This window comes from Hylaeus volcanicus, chromosome 6 (genome assembly GCF_026283585.1).
Source record: "Hylaeus volcanicus isolate JK05 chromosome 6, UHH_iyHylVolc1.0_haploid, whole genome shotgun sequence".
Taxonomy (NCBI): domain Eukaryota; kingdom Metazoa; phylum Arthropoda; class Insecta; order Hymenoptera; family Colletidae; genus Hylaeus; species Hylaeus volcanicus.
Genome location: NC_071981.1, coordinates 14,378,060 through 14,392,238, shown reverse-complemented (window position 1 = coordinate 14,392,238; position 14,179 = coordinate 14,378,060). Strand labels below are relative to the sequence as shown.

The following is a 14,179-nucleotide window of genomic DNA, read 5'->3' as shown; positions in this document are numbered from 1 at the left end:
TACTTTCTCGAGTCGTCCGTTGTCGGTTGCATCGTTCGAATCGTAGAGACTCGAAACGGAAAAGGGACGACGGAAGAAACCCACGAGGATCTAAAAGTATAAAACCGAACGAAGGAAGGATCGTTCTTCCGGTAGTCGCGATCGCACGACGTTTCAGTGGTGAGGGACGATTAATACGAGCTGTTTCTTTTCGGAACGGATTTTTAGGCCGGTCTGAACGGGGTGAAACCTGCCATCCCCCCCAGAGACCAAAAGAGGGCACCCGCCAGACCACCGAAAGACAATCTACGTCTGTCCACGCAGAACAATAATGTGGAGAGCACCGATAACGCCAACGCCGAGCCTACGCAGCAACAACTGCATTCCATCAGGAAATACCAGGTACGCCTTTTCTTTCGGGAACGCGATTGCTTCGTCGGGACACCTCCGTCAGGCATACGAAATAAATCCAACAAACTCGTATTGGATAGTCCAGTATTTAGGGAATTCAAGCAATGAAGGGCTTGCTGGTGTGAATGGGCGAGGAATGAATGCCGTCTAGAGTGCAAGCATTTACCACGCATCATCGATGGAACACGTTAAACTTTCGCGCATTTAATAATAGCCCTTAACAAACCTTCGACTATACTCGGTCGTCCATAGAGTTCTACAAAAGTAAAAAGTTAAATTTATAATAATATATTCATAAATAATCCTAATCCCCGATGTAACAACACCAGCGAACCCAACCGATGATGTCATATCGAGGGATTACTGTAATCGTCTTTCTAATGGGAATCATGTAATGGGAATCGTTTAATCGGACAATGTTGGGCCGCGAGGTATGCATTTCGGATGGGACAAAAAGAAAAAGTATTCGACGGGGAAAACGAGCGTTGGTATTCCCGCGCGAATGGTTTTAAGCGTTGCGTAACGACGTAAAGGCCAGCTAACGACGGATCGTTGTTCGAAAGGACGTTCAGGGGCCGCGGACTGTTCTGTCCGCGTTCCAACAGGAAATTACGGATCCCAGGGCGTGCAATGATTGCCGTGGAACCGATTCGACGGCCTGGCCCCACCCGACTCGTTTCTATAGTTTTCGAATTTCCTATTTCCACTACCGAACGACGATTAGGATGCCTCTCGTCGTTGGGCGCGAGATGGGTATTAATCGTCGACGGCTGCAACAATTGCTGGCAGCTGGTCTGTTGCACAAACCCGTTGAAGGTTTATGCAAATTGTCCTTGCGTTGAACGACCGTGGGACGAGACTCGAGAACTGTGCAAGAGTTGAGCAATTTTTCTTCTGTTTTGTATCCTTGTATTGTTTACAGATTTCTAATGGCGGGTACACGGTTGAAATGGATCGTTTAACAAGATAGATAGGTTATCTTTACTAGTAATGTTATGGAAGTATCGAAATTCTTCTAATGGTATTCGAATATTCATATATTTTGTACTTTGTAAAAAAAGAACGAGTCGAAACCTGAAGATTCAAATTGCACTTTATTCGTAGCATTTGAAAATTAACGCACGAAGTTTTTTTACTATCGACAGTGACATAGTTCTAGAAATTAAAATATAGAGGAAGAATGTTTAATGCTACAAATACGATGTACTTTCAATTAAGTTGTTATATTAACACTTTATCTACCAGGCTATTTAGAAACGGTCTTTAATTCAAAAAAGAATTGTCTACAGTAGCATATGCCAATCTAGACTGACTAATAATTCCTTCATACTGTTGCTAGGTACATCGAAAGCCAAGTCTGTTCCCAAAAACTGAACATTGTATGTAGACAACCACCAACACAGTACATAAATTCGAAAAGCTAAATACTGGAATTAAAAAGCCTATAAATAGTCTCCCGGTAAATAAAGTGTTAATGTAATTATTGTAATCAATTACTTGAAATGGATACCTCCTCCTCCTCCTTAGAAGTCGGTTAAAAAATCGAGGTGTTCCAGATTGTCCTCCAAAAAAACAGCCAATCTGAGAAATACCAGAAACCCTCGGTGGCGTCGCGTCTGGGCGGTAAACGTACGCAGGCATAAAAATCCTCTCGCTGGGGCCCGACCACCTTAAGTCAAGTGTAGTCTGGAATGTAAAGAACCCCCCTGGCACAATAGTCTAAGATTACAAGGCGCGAGTGTAACGTTACAAAGTGTTTCGATAGGTGCAGACGTTGGTTGACTCAGGCCTAGCTGCATTCGTCTCTTTTTCTCTACCCTGACCTCGCTCTCCGCTTTTCTCTGGCCCGTTACTTGGAAGCCGCATTTTTTAACCACCAGACCTGATATTAGCTCCACGAAGAATCCACTTTCGTGGACGATAACGAGCCTTCGATTCGACGCTTTTCGACGGAGGAACTCCAGGTCTCCTAGAAACAGAACCCTTTCAAGTGATCTCGCTGACGCTGTCGGTAGGCACATTACACGAGTCGTTTATTTTGATAGCGGTGTAAGTTCGTTAAAAAATATTGAAATTATGCATAAATTGCATGCGAACATATTACACCACTCCGCCAAGTCCCAGGCGAACATCTCATTGTTGAATTCATATTTATTTTCGTTGCAAAACGGTTTAAACGTTTCATATTGATACCAATTCAACGTTAACACGTTTACTGCCACGCTAAAATTTCTACAGCGATTGAATTTCATTTACCAACTATCGGGGACTACGTAATCAAACATTTATCGTGGTATTTATTTTTGTAACTTCACCGAAATTCAAATATTTCGTACAAATTCATTTTCTTTGGTATTTAACTTCCGAAATTAATTTTTTTTTTTAGTTCTTCAGTAAAAGCCACTGTCACCCATATACGGGTGACATGAACGTGTTAAAATAGACAATATAATAAGCGTCGTAGAATTTTTCAAATTTTTCTTAGTGTCTACAACAATAAAAATGAAGTCTGTGTATGTGAAAAGTCATAATGCTGGTGGAGGGTTAAAGTTTACAATCTTGATTCGACATGCCTGGATATAAAGTTTGTAAACCGTTGGTGTAATTTGTCGAACGACATCGCGTCCAGTGTCGAGGACTTCGGATGTTTACTCGAGTTTCCGATGTGTCCTCTACGCCTGGGGTCTGAATCGCTGGGAATTCATCGAATCGGCAAGAGCTGACGTCGGAGAAGCCACACTCGCGTACCACGAAAGTAAACGGGGCTTCGTCCGAGTATTTCTGCTCTGACGATAATACGCGAGGAGCCTTTGTCGTTACATAAATCGGCTCCAGTGTCGGTTTGGAATTTTTGTACCGGAGTTGGGACAGTTCGAGACATTTAATATTATAGAATAATAGAATAATATATTTAATATTATTCTGTAGATATTAATTATTAAGTATTAGTAATACATCCAATCATATTCGAATACTCACTTAAATATTTGGTAATTATAGAGAACAGGTACATCCTCACCGATTTCAATGATTTTCAAATATGTTGTAGAAATCAACATTTTGAACAACTTTTTCCTATACATATAACCGTCGCTCGACCTTAGTTTCCGAGATATTTGCACTCTTTGTTCAATTAACAAATAAATTAGTCTATCATATCTACCGCATATAGTCAAATATTCAGGCAAGTTCATTTTTAATCCTTTGAAGGTAATCAACGACGTCAGTGTCAAACTAGATTTTTTCTGAGCCTACACAATCGCGTTAACAATCGACGATTGCCGATTCCACGCTCACACACACGCTGCCACAGACGCGTAGCTATATGCAATATTCATTATTGGTAGTAGCAATGGTATTTTCCAAATATCTCGGAAACTAAGGCCGAGCGACGGTTATATGTATAGGAAAAAGTTGTTCAAAATGTTGATTTCTACAACATATTTAAAAATCATCGAAATCGGTGAGGATGTACCTGTTCTCTATAATTACCAAATATTTTAACACTTTGCCAAGCGACACTTCATTTGTACCTATTTCTACCGTGATCGATCAAACGATTCGTCTTAAAGGCACATTTTTCAATTGGGTACACAAATATTTAATGTGATACCAAATTGAATAATACATAAAACAATTGTATGTATGTTTACACAAAAGTTTGAACATAATCATTTGAAGGGTCTTGGCAAGTTCAGTGCCAACACTTGGTAGCCTATTGTATAGCATTGGACGCTCCCATCGTTATATTAATCAGAAAACGATTCTCACAGATAAAATAAATATTGCATAATACTTTATCAAAATACAAAATATTATAGATTTTAAATATATATCCAATCTCTATAATCGGTAGTGTCAAGTAGTCGCGTAATTAAGAATGAATGATTTTAATACAGGTTGAAATACAGAAATATTAGGCATAAAGAACCCAGCTGTCATTTGAACGCAATTTTTTATATCGACAGTGAAGTTTATCAGCCAGTGGGCGTAGAATCGCGATTCGACTAAAGACTCGCCGATATCGCGGTAATTTGCGCTGACCACTGTTGTTTTCTGTCACAGATAGACGTGATTTATAATAACCGTCGCGTTCTGTAACCTAATCGTATCGACACACAGTGGACTGGATTTTATTGGTAGCATAATAAGAATAATTGACTGATTTTTAGAAGTACTAGAATATTCGATAAGGGTATTCTTTCTTTATATTTTTGTATCTTTAACATTTTGCGGTTCGCGATTATTTTGCAACGAGCTGTATTTAACTGTGGCTGATTCCGTCGCATCATTTGGTTCTCGAGATATCGACCAAGCATCTCGATCGATATTTCTGCAAATGCCTGCTTTGGTGTTAGATAGAATTGTTCACTTTTAATAATATTCGATGTTTCTCTCTTTTTTCTTTTTTTTTTTGTTCCAACCGTTCCCTGAAATGTTCCGTTGTTGGTGTGTTACACTCGTTTATGTTTGTTTGTTGTTGACCGTTCGCTCGACGAGACGCGTGGGAAAACGTATCCGAGGTAGGTAACAGCGAAGCCCAAGGTCGTATATCGTTTCCCATGAATCGTGGCTTCCGAACACTGACGACAAACCTCATCGGACGTATATAAAAAGAGCGTGAAATAATCGATGAGTTACGTGGAGAAATCACGGAGCCACGATTCCAAAATTGCCTCGACAACCTGTCCAGGAATAAGCTATGTTTGACGCGAATCTTCATCTAAATGTGGTCCCCTTCGACGACGCACGCGACGCCATATTGAATTAAAATTGTCTCAAGCAAACAAGAATATTTATAGAAACAGAATTAATTAAAAATTTTAATTAAAATATTTTCTTATTGGTAAGTTATTTTTGGCCTGTTAGAAACGAATTCTATCGTCGGTATGGCGACGCGACGTCGAATGACGCGACGTTCATTATTTCGTTTATCTGTCACGATTATCGCGTGAAATTACGTAAAACTGCGCCGTGTAACGAACAAGGTAAGCCAATTAAACGTACCCTGGCTCGATTATAATCGAATTAAACGCCACTACGAAGATAACTGAGGGACTGTGTTACGTCACAGTCAGAGGAACACTGAATTTACAAGTACTTTCACAAGTACAGATTCTGTTGGACCATCCTGTATCCTGAATTTGTTATTTCAGTATTTGTGATTCGTAAATTAAATCTGGAGTCAGTCCAGTTCCAGGAAACTGTTGGATCTATCCGGAGGTGTCGAGGCATAAGTAAATAGATGATTTGATCGTAGGAGCAACTGCGGAAACGGAAGGATGAAGAGGAGAGGCAGGAGATACTCAATAGATCCCTACGAGGATCCACGAAGCTCCAAGCGTTGGAGAGTCACGCGACCAGTCTCGCCGGCCAAGAAAATCCTGCCTACTCCCAGGACGAGGTGACCACCGTCGGTCGTTCGACCCATGTCTTAGCGAACGCGACGCATGAAGTCGAAGAGCCTCCCAGGCCACTCAGTAAGTCGCATTTCCCCACCAGACGTAGTACTCGAAGAACCCCACTCGACCGGACCATCTGCCCGACCGCACTCGACTCTCTTCGTGTTTTCATAATTCGTTTGTCCACCCTCCCTTTTCTTTTTAAGCCCTCGAGTGTGGTATTATGGGATTAGTAATAAACTAGAATTTCTTAGACTGGAAGAAGGAATTGGAAATTTGTTTATTCTGAGAGCAATATAAACCTTCTACACTTGAAGCAATTGGATTACGCGTTGGTAACTAACTTTTAAGCGATGCTTTCTTGATTTTTTGTTATCTTTTAGTTACACGAAAGGGTTAATTCGTTTATTTATTTACAATGATTCTTCTGGTTTACGCTACAAACAAAGCACATTACATAGTTATCCAGACAAGCTGAGACTATCATCGAAGAATTATCACTTACACTGCACGCTTTTACTTTTCTTTTCTTCCTCTTCAACAAATCAATGCCGGTTTGTGGGTCTAACGTCTCAAGAATCTCTTTGACCGAGCCGTGTTGCATATTTCAGCATACGGAGAGGTCGTTGCAACGTTGGAGAGGTTACAGCTTCAGCTGCGCAGCATTTCTGGCGCTCTGGGCATCTCGGGACCAGGCGTGGAAGCCGAACTCGAAGCGGTGCGAACGCTTCTGGTACAAAGTCGATTTGCATCCGCACTTGCCACTCACCACGTTTTGAAGAACAGGTTGAGATCTGGCAAGGTTCTCAAACATCACGTAGAAGACGCATCAACTTTGGCCCGAGATGTACGTAACCAACGAAAATACCACAAACGATGACACATTAGGAAAAAAAGTCTAGATAAAGATCTAATAACGAATAAGGAATGTGTTACGGATCTGACGTCTCCAATATCTAGAAAATTGATGTTTTAGTGCGTGGAGATCCTGGAAAAATGGCAATCCTCGTCCACGACAACGGGTGTCGGCGGAGCGGAAACGATGGCCGCCGTAGAAGAGTTGACCGGTATCTTGACGAATTACGACATGGAGGCTCTCCTTCTCTCTCACGACTCGATCGTTTCATACGTCGACGGATTGCAGAGGAAACAGAGCCCCTCCTCCTCGTCTCCAAGTGGTCCTCCCAGTCCGACATCTAGCTGGAGAGGCTCTCGAGCCGTCGATAACATCAAGATCATCAGAATCGAGAAGACGAACGAACCTCTAGGTGCTACAGTTAGAAACGAGGGCGACGCCGTCATCATAGGTAGACTAATCTTACAAATCGTAACGTCTGATTGCAAATGATAAATAAACTGTGCAAAAATGAAACTATCTCTCGAAAGTTGTACCGATCGCTTTATATAATCGTACGGTTCGCTTTACTGGTCCATGTCTGTAACTGACTGTTTGGATGTGTTCCTAGGTCGAGTTGTGCGCGGCGGTGCAGCGGACAAGTCTGGGCTTCTCCACGAAGGCGACGAAGTCCTCGAGGTGAACGGCGTGGAAATGCGCGGGAAGAGCGTGAACGAAGTCTGCGATATTCTGGCTGGTATGCAGGGCAGTCTGACCTTCCTCGTTCTTCCGGCTCCCACGAGTCACAGAAATAACCTGTCGAATAGAAGAGAAGATTCCAATCAGGCAAGCAAGCAACGATTTTTATGTATTGTTAAGTAATTCTTAATTTAATTGTCCTATGATACTCGACAGCTACAACACATACGAGCGCACTTCGACTACGACCCCGAGGAGGATCCCTATATTCCCTGCCGAGAACTGGGAGTTGGCTTCCAAAAGGGTGACGTGTTGCATGTCATCTCGCAGGAGGACCCTAATTGGTGGCAGGCGTATCGGGAGGGTGAAGATGATCAAACTCTTGCTGGCTTGATACCTAGTAAAGCCTTTCAACACCAGTAAGTCGATTTGTAGTTAAACATTATTATATAATCCTGCTTTTTTTAATACAAAATTCCACTCACTCACATTCGATATCGACAGTATCGTTGCGTTACTATTTGCTGAAAAAGATGATTTGCTTAGACGGGAATCTATGAAGCAGACCATCGCAGGTGACAAATCGACTGTACGCGGCTCCAAAAAGTCCAGCACGCTGTTGTGCGCCAGAAAGACTCCAAAGAAAAAGAAACGCAACAAGAGTGGGGCGAACTACAATGACGACGGTTATCCTCATTACGCGACGACTGCCATCGACGGTAGGTATCATTCAATCAGATCCATTCGGTAGCATTGATGGTAAAAATTCTCATCTAGATTGGCATAGAAGATATAAGAATGAAATTAAGATAACTAAAAATTAGTCAGGCTTTTGTTTTCTGCTAATCGAAACTCGTCTCTTGTAGATTACGACAGCGAGGAGGTACTGACATACGAGGAGGTTGCCTTGTACTATCCAAAGGCGGATCACAAGAGACCGATTGTCTTGATCGGACCGCCCAACATCGGACGACACGAGCTGAGACAGAGATTGATGCAAGACAGCGAACGTTTTGCGGCAGCCATTCCTCGTGAGCGCCCACATCCATTTCTCTTACTGTTTTAATATATATATACCACACACCTATCATGCAAATAACATTATTAACTAGGTATCCATTCCTTTTATTTCAACTTCCGTTACAGACACGAGTCGTCCCAGAAAGGACTCAGAAGTCGATGGACAAGATTACCACTTCATCTCCCGTTCACAATTCGAATCGGACATCCTCTGTCGGAAGTTCGTCGAGCACGGCGAGTACGAGAAGGCTTACTATGGCACCTCCGTAGAGGCTATACGTACGGTCGTGAACTCTGGGAAGATTTGTGTTCTGAATCTTCACCCACAAAGCCTGAAGATCCTCCGAAACTCGGACTTAAAGCCATACGTGGTGTTCGTGGCGCCGCCTAGTTTAGAAAAGCTCCGCCAGAAGAGGATCAAGAACAACGAGAGCTTCAAAGAGGAAGAGTTAAAGGACATAATAGAGAAGGCGCGCGAAATGGAGGACAAGTATGGTCATCTGTTCGATATGATCATCATCAACACAGATACAGATCGCGCGTATAGTCAGTTGCTGACGGAGATCAACTCGCTAGAAAGGGAGCCACAATGGGTGCCCGCGTCTTGGATACAGTAAACGCAAAGATATGCAGCCGTAAAGTCTGACCCGAACGATTCCAGAGACTGGTTCTTCTACATGGTGCCTGTTATACAATTTTACGTTTCGTACACGCGCGCATCGAAACCCCCTGCCAGGCTGTCGTGTCCCCACTACTCGATCTGGCTTGGTGGTGCAGTCTTCCGTGTTGCATTCGTCGGTGCCATCGGAGGTCCCAATGAGGATCGTCGGGCCGGCAACCGTTGGAGCGTTCGTCAAATTGTGCTTCACTGTTCCTCGAAAAATCGAAGCGTGAACGACCCGGGGTCGTCCTCGACTAATAGGTCGAATCCTGAGTTCCTCGCGGCTTTTTCAGCTCGGAACTCCCCTCCGTGTTCATTTGTACAGCGAGCAGTGCCGCGAGGAGAGAGGTCGGTGCTTTTCCGTATAAGACGCTGAAGTTTACCCAAAGATGCGTGAACCTCGAAAGAGATCTCGCCCGCCTTCTTTCAGAATTCAACAGCCTTCTCCAGGATCCAGGCGCGTGTTCACGTGACATTTAAGTCTTGATTTTATAGCAACTATACGTGACATTTTAGGTAGGTTATAACGCATGGTTTTATCATGGCGTGGAATTTGTTATTACGAACATATAGCATACACCATGATGTGATTTCGCCAGCTCCTCGCGTTTTAAAGAAAGTTATTTACACGGAGATTACTATTTAAGTAACTTGGTGTAAAAGACGGTAATGTTCTCCCAAGGATTTTGTTACTGAACGTTTTAACCAATTTATCTTTGTCCTCCTGAGCAATTATATATGATGTTAATCTAGAATACGGTAAATTGAAACGTAAAGAGGAATGGTAGCAGTAAGGTGAAACATGTTACAATAATTGCGTGTAAAGTTTAAATCAAACTCGCTTTTATAACACCGAAGTAGCGAGACTGATCAGAACGTCATGACAAACGCGACTTTCAGTTTTTACGATGATAAATGTCAGTGACATTAACTGTCATTGAAAGTCGTGACTTGGCGTCACGTGGACACGTAGCCGAGCTGCGAAAAATATCGAAATCGCGATAATCTCAGTCAGCAGAAGCATCTTTACACACTTACGCGCGCGTACACATTCAATGCACCTTCTGCTGCTGTATCTTAACTCTAGAAAGACTAACTTGCAAGAAGGATCGTCGGACCCACCGATTAGAACATCTTAAAAATATGTTATTCGTATATGTTATCTTGTGAACTTTGTCTAGAATATTTGTTGTCGTTAACGCGAATCTCCGGTGGTTATTCTAACAAAAAATTTAATACGACGCATAATTTACAAGCTATTTGAGGTGAGTATGTCACGTACCTCAATCTGTATATATGCAAATTATTAACGATATAAAATACACTAGAAACATTAGTGTAAACTTTTTGGTCGAGCGATTCTTTCCTAACATGCGAAACTGTTATTATTCATGAAATACTCGTGTCTAGAGATCATCTTCCAAGGATAATTATGAATGACATGGGTGGGCTCGAGAAACTTCTATGCATGAAGAGGATTGTCAGTGGTACCTCCAGGTTTGATTGACCATCTTTCTCACTGGTTTTTCTTGTGACAAATGCAGTCAATCAAATAGTGAACTTACAATGAACCTTACCCATGTATGGCCATTATACACGCCATTTAATGAAGCTCAGTCTTTCTAGGGTTAATTTAGATCGTCTCACCCGAACTTGGCCAAATTGTTAAGATTTTACCTTGACCGCGTTTCTCTCGTATTCCATGATACGTGTGAAGGCGGAACATCATTAACCTTTCATCGTTCATCGTAGACACTCGTGTTTGTTTAGAGAAGAGAAATCCGTACCTCTAACCGCCCCGTAGACGCCCGTTAACGCGATAGGAATAGGCTCGTGTGTAAATCAGTGCGAACAAGCTTCTCGAAGTACCTCAACCTTAGCCCTCCAATTTCTTTTGTCAACTTAGTGGAACCATTATCTTCGTTACATTTTTACTTCTTTACTTGACCATAGTCTTTTTATTCAGCTATTTCAATCGATTAGTTATCAAGGAGATAGGATATAACCTACATACGAAAAGTATGTAACACTTGTACGTGTGTAATACATAAAAAAGTAACTCTGGTTTTAGCAAACTGTCAAGCAATTTTTAGAAAATAAATAAAGGAGTTAAAAGGGGGAGGAAGATATTCGAAATTAATTGCAATTAATTGTTCAATAAATTATAAATCTAATTGGTTAATGCTCAAAATTGATTTGAACTTTGAATTTTGGCGCCTATGGCATTGGTTGAACGCATGCGCGAAAATTCCGAAGTTTCTGTCGACATAGGTTGTAGGTGGTTGTAGGTTAGGTCCTTCGCGAACGTGGTTTCCTGATCGCAGAAAATGATAGAATAACGCGAAAGCCGAGAAAGGACGATCGAATCAACTCGATTCAGAGACAAAACTCGCGTCGAATGTAGTTTAATTTCGGTGTCGTGAATCCCAGCTAGAAAATGAAACGTGAAAAAAGTAATTTTAGTCGAGCGTTCGAGTGAAGTTAAACAGAACCGCGCACGACTGTTGTGCCAAGTATTGAGAAGGACACGGAGAAACTAAGATGTGCCAAATTAGCGTCCGGATTCGTTTGTCCATAGAGAAGTCGAATATCTTTTCTTTTGTCGCGGGAAGGACGCTCGAAATGGTAGAGAAAAATGTACGAGAAACACGCTCAACGGGCACCTTTGCATCCGTCATTATATTGATTCTGTAAATAATTGTGCACTTGTATAGAAAAAAGAGATGACGAGTAAGACGTTTCATCGTTATTATTATTCTTAGTATTATTATCATAATTATATTATTATTATGATTATTCTCTTTGCTATTGTCATCGTATCACCCCGTACTCTTTATTGAGACATGGCGTTTTAGGCGATGCGAACAGAAGGTCAGTACGATTGTATTTTTAAGCGGTCAATCAAAAAACTTCAACGGCAGCATTTTGATTTACGGATGGATCTGCGTATGGAACGCTTTGGTTGCAGCATCGTTAACGTGTTACATAGTGTTTCCACATTCAAAGATTAGTGATATGTTTTGTCATCGATCACATGTTATAAAACTTCTAGCAACAACGACACTTATTCAAACTACAAGGAAAACTAGTATTGAGAATCTGCTCCTTATCTTTCCGGTGCGATAAAGCATTTCATCCTGTTAAAAATACTTTTTTTAAGTATTACTTGTAACTAGAAATCCACCAGCACTGGTGTTATAAACCTTTAATTTATAGTTGCGTATGCAAGAAAACTCTTACTGTCAGTAATCTTTGCATGGAGAAACTGCGTCGCGTAGGGACTGCGAATTCTTTGTGTCTTTCAGATGTTGTTATTGTGCTAACTTCTTTTATCTCGGGACTGTGTATGTTGTATATTTTTGAACCTGTAGTTACACAAAACTGTTGCATCACCAGAAAACATTACGCGAATCGTTGAACATCCGTACGACTATGTTTACTTTTTAATGAAAATGTGTGATGGTTGCTGTCTCTCTCTGGATGCCTGAGACATTTATACTCGTTAATCTGCGACGGACGAGAACCAATAAACATTTTTCGTAGGTAAAAGCGATTAAACGCAAGTACTGTGCGTAGCGTGTGATCACGATCGAGATATGCCTGTCAAGCTATGTGTACATTACTACCGCTACTAACGATTACGATTTCTTTTATTCGACGATCAGATTCGATTTTATGTGTAAAATAAACGTACAACTTGAAAGAGGAAATATAATATGTATAGGGATGCATATGCACGTTTTGTATATACGGTAACGGTATATACGCGCGCTCGTGTGTCGCGAGAGTCGAAAGACAAACCGGAATATCAAAATTCGACGTGTATTTTGTTAAAATTCTCTTGTTGTTGACTTCTTCGGGGAAACTGTACAATAATTTTACGCGTCGTTCGATTTCCTTCAAACTCTTCTTCTATCGCGTTCCTCTTCCAACGTAATCAGATTGTATCGATATGACAAACAATGTGAACCTGATATGTTCACTTTACATGATGCTTTTGGAATTAAGACGTACACGTCATTTGCTTGGTCTCGTTACAATCAGAAAGCACGGATTCCCTCGTTCGACTGTGTCAATCCTCATAAGCGTTTAGTCGATCACTACATGGCGTACGGTGAACATCCATAGGTGTTCAGCGACTGTGCTTAATAAATACGACTACGGTATTCTCGCACACCGGCACATGCCAAGCCTTCGAATTTCAGAGACAACTACCGAAATGGTTGATAGAAGCGATACCGTAGAGTCATAAGGTCGTTTAGAAGTCGCTGGTGTGTTAGATTAATCAAGACTCATATAGATCGTTCCCTCGAAGCGCTCAACTGTCGACGATAGGACAACCGTCGATGACGATGTTTCTTTTTATTTTCCTTTGAGAACGGGACGATACATATTCGATTAATTTTGTTACGGGGTGGACCATGCGAAGTATTCAAAGCTGTATTTGTAGAAATATCAAAAAGACAGTGATAACATTTTCGATTTACAATACTGTCCCTCAGTTTGTCACCGTTTGATCTTCAGCTTGAGACGATACCGAGGGACAATACTGTATCAATTTCCTTGGGCTATTTTACGTGACGTGGGGTGTCACAGCCATGCACCCCAACGAGCACGTCTCAACCTTCACTTTTAAACGAAACAGCGTAAATATTTTTCAAATGATGCAGTGAAGAATTAAAATTCAATGAAATAATGAAAAATAATTACACGTTTTTGGAATGTAGTTGAAGTGTCATTGTCTTATTTGCATTTCAGTGTTTCTTAGTTGTTTATTCGTTTAAAGCAGACATGTCATATTTTATACGTAAACGGAATTGTTTTTGATAGTTCCCGGGAAGATGATATGCATGGACCACCCTGTACGAGAGTACGAGAACATGCGTTCGCGAAAGAATCCCAAACGACGCGCGGTATAATTAGCAATAACACGAAGGTAATGTATTGTACGCCGAAAGAAAGATCAGTTGTGGAAAAAGATACGACTGTAATGCGTCATACATCCTTAGTCAGCCTTCGTAAAGCGTCCACGACTAGGCCGAAAATTATTCAACGTCATCCACATTGTCTTCACTTACGGTACCACAATTACGCAAGACTGATCTTTCTTTCTCCAAGCAATACAGCGTACGACGCAAGGAAACATTCTAAAAATAAAAAAAAAAAATCAAG

The 14,179-nt window shown here is 41.4% G+C and overlaps 1 protein-coding gene across 5 annotated transcripts in view; it reads left to right on the top strand.

The window, feature by feature from the left end:
* Positions 1–14,150, top strand: part of LOC128878038 (uncharacterized) — a 78,289-nt gene extending 64,139 nt beyond the window's left edge. For all 5 annotated transcript variants that reach the window (XM_054125836.1, XM_054125832.1, XM_054125833.1 and 2 more), the window contains 9 exons: positions 208–381; positions 5,651–5,870; positions 6,404–6,639; positions 6,769–7,099; positions 7,259–7,473; positions 7,543–7,745; positions 7,873–8,045; positions 8,193–8,357; positions 8,473–14,150. In XM_054125836.1, the coding sequence (XP_053981811.1) occupies positions 208–381; positions 5,651–5,870; positions 6,404–6,639; positions 6,769–7,099; positions 7,259–7,473; positions 7,543–7,745; positions 7,873–8,045; positions 8,193–8,357; positions 8,473–8,963 (2,208 nt within the window). In that variant the 3' untranslated portion in view covers positions 8,964–14,150. The remainder of the gene's footprint in view (positions 1–207; positions 382–5,650; positions 5,871–6,403; positions 6,640–6,768; positions 7,100–7,258; positions 7,474–7,542; positions 7,746–7,872; positions 8,046–8,192; positions 8,358–8,472) is intronic.
* Positions 14,151–14,179: the final 29 nt, after the last annotated feature.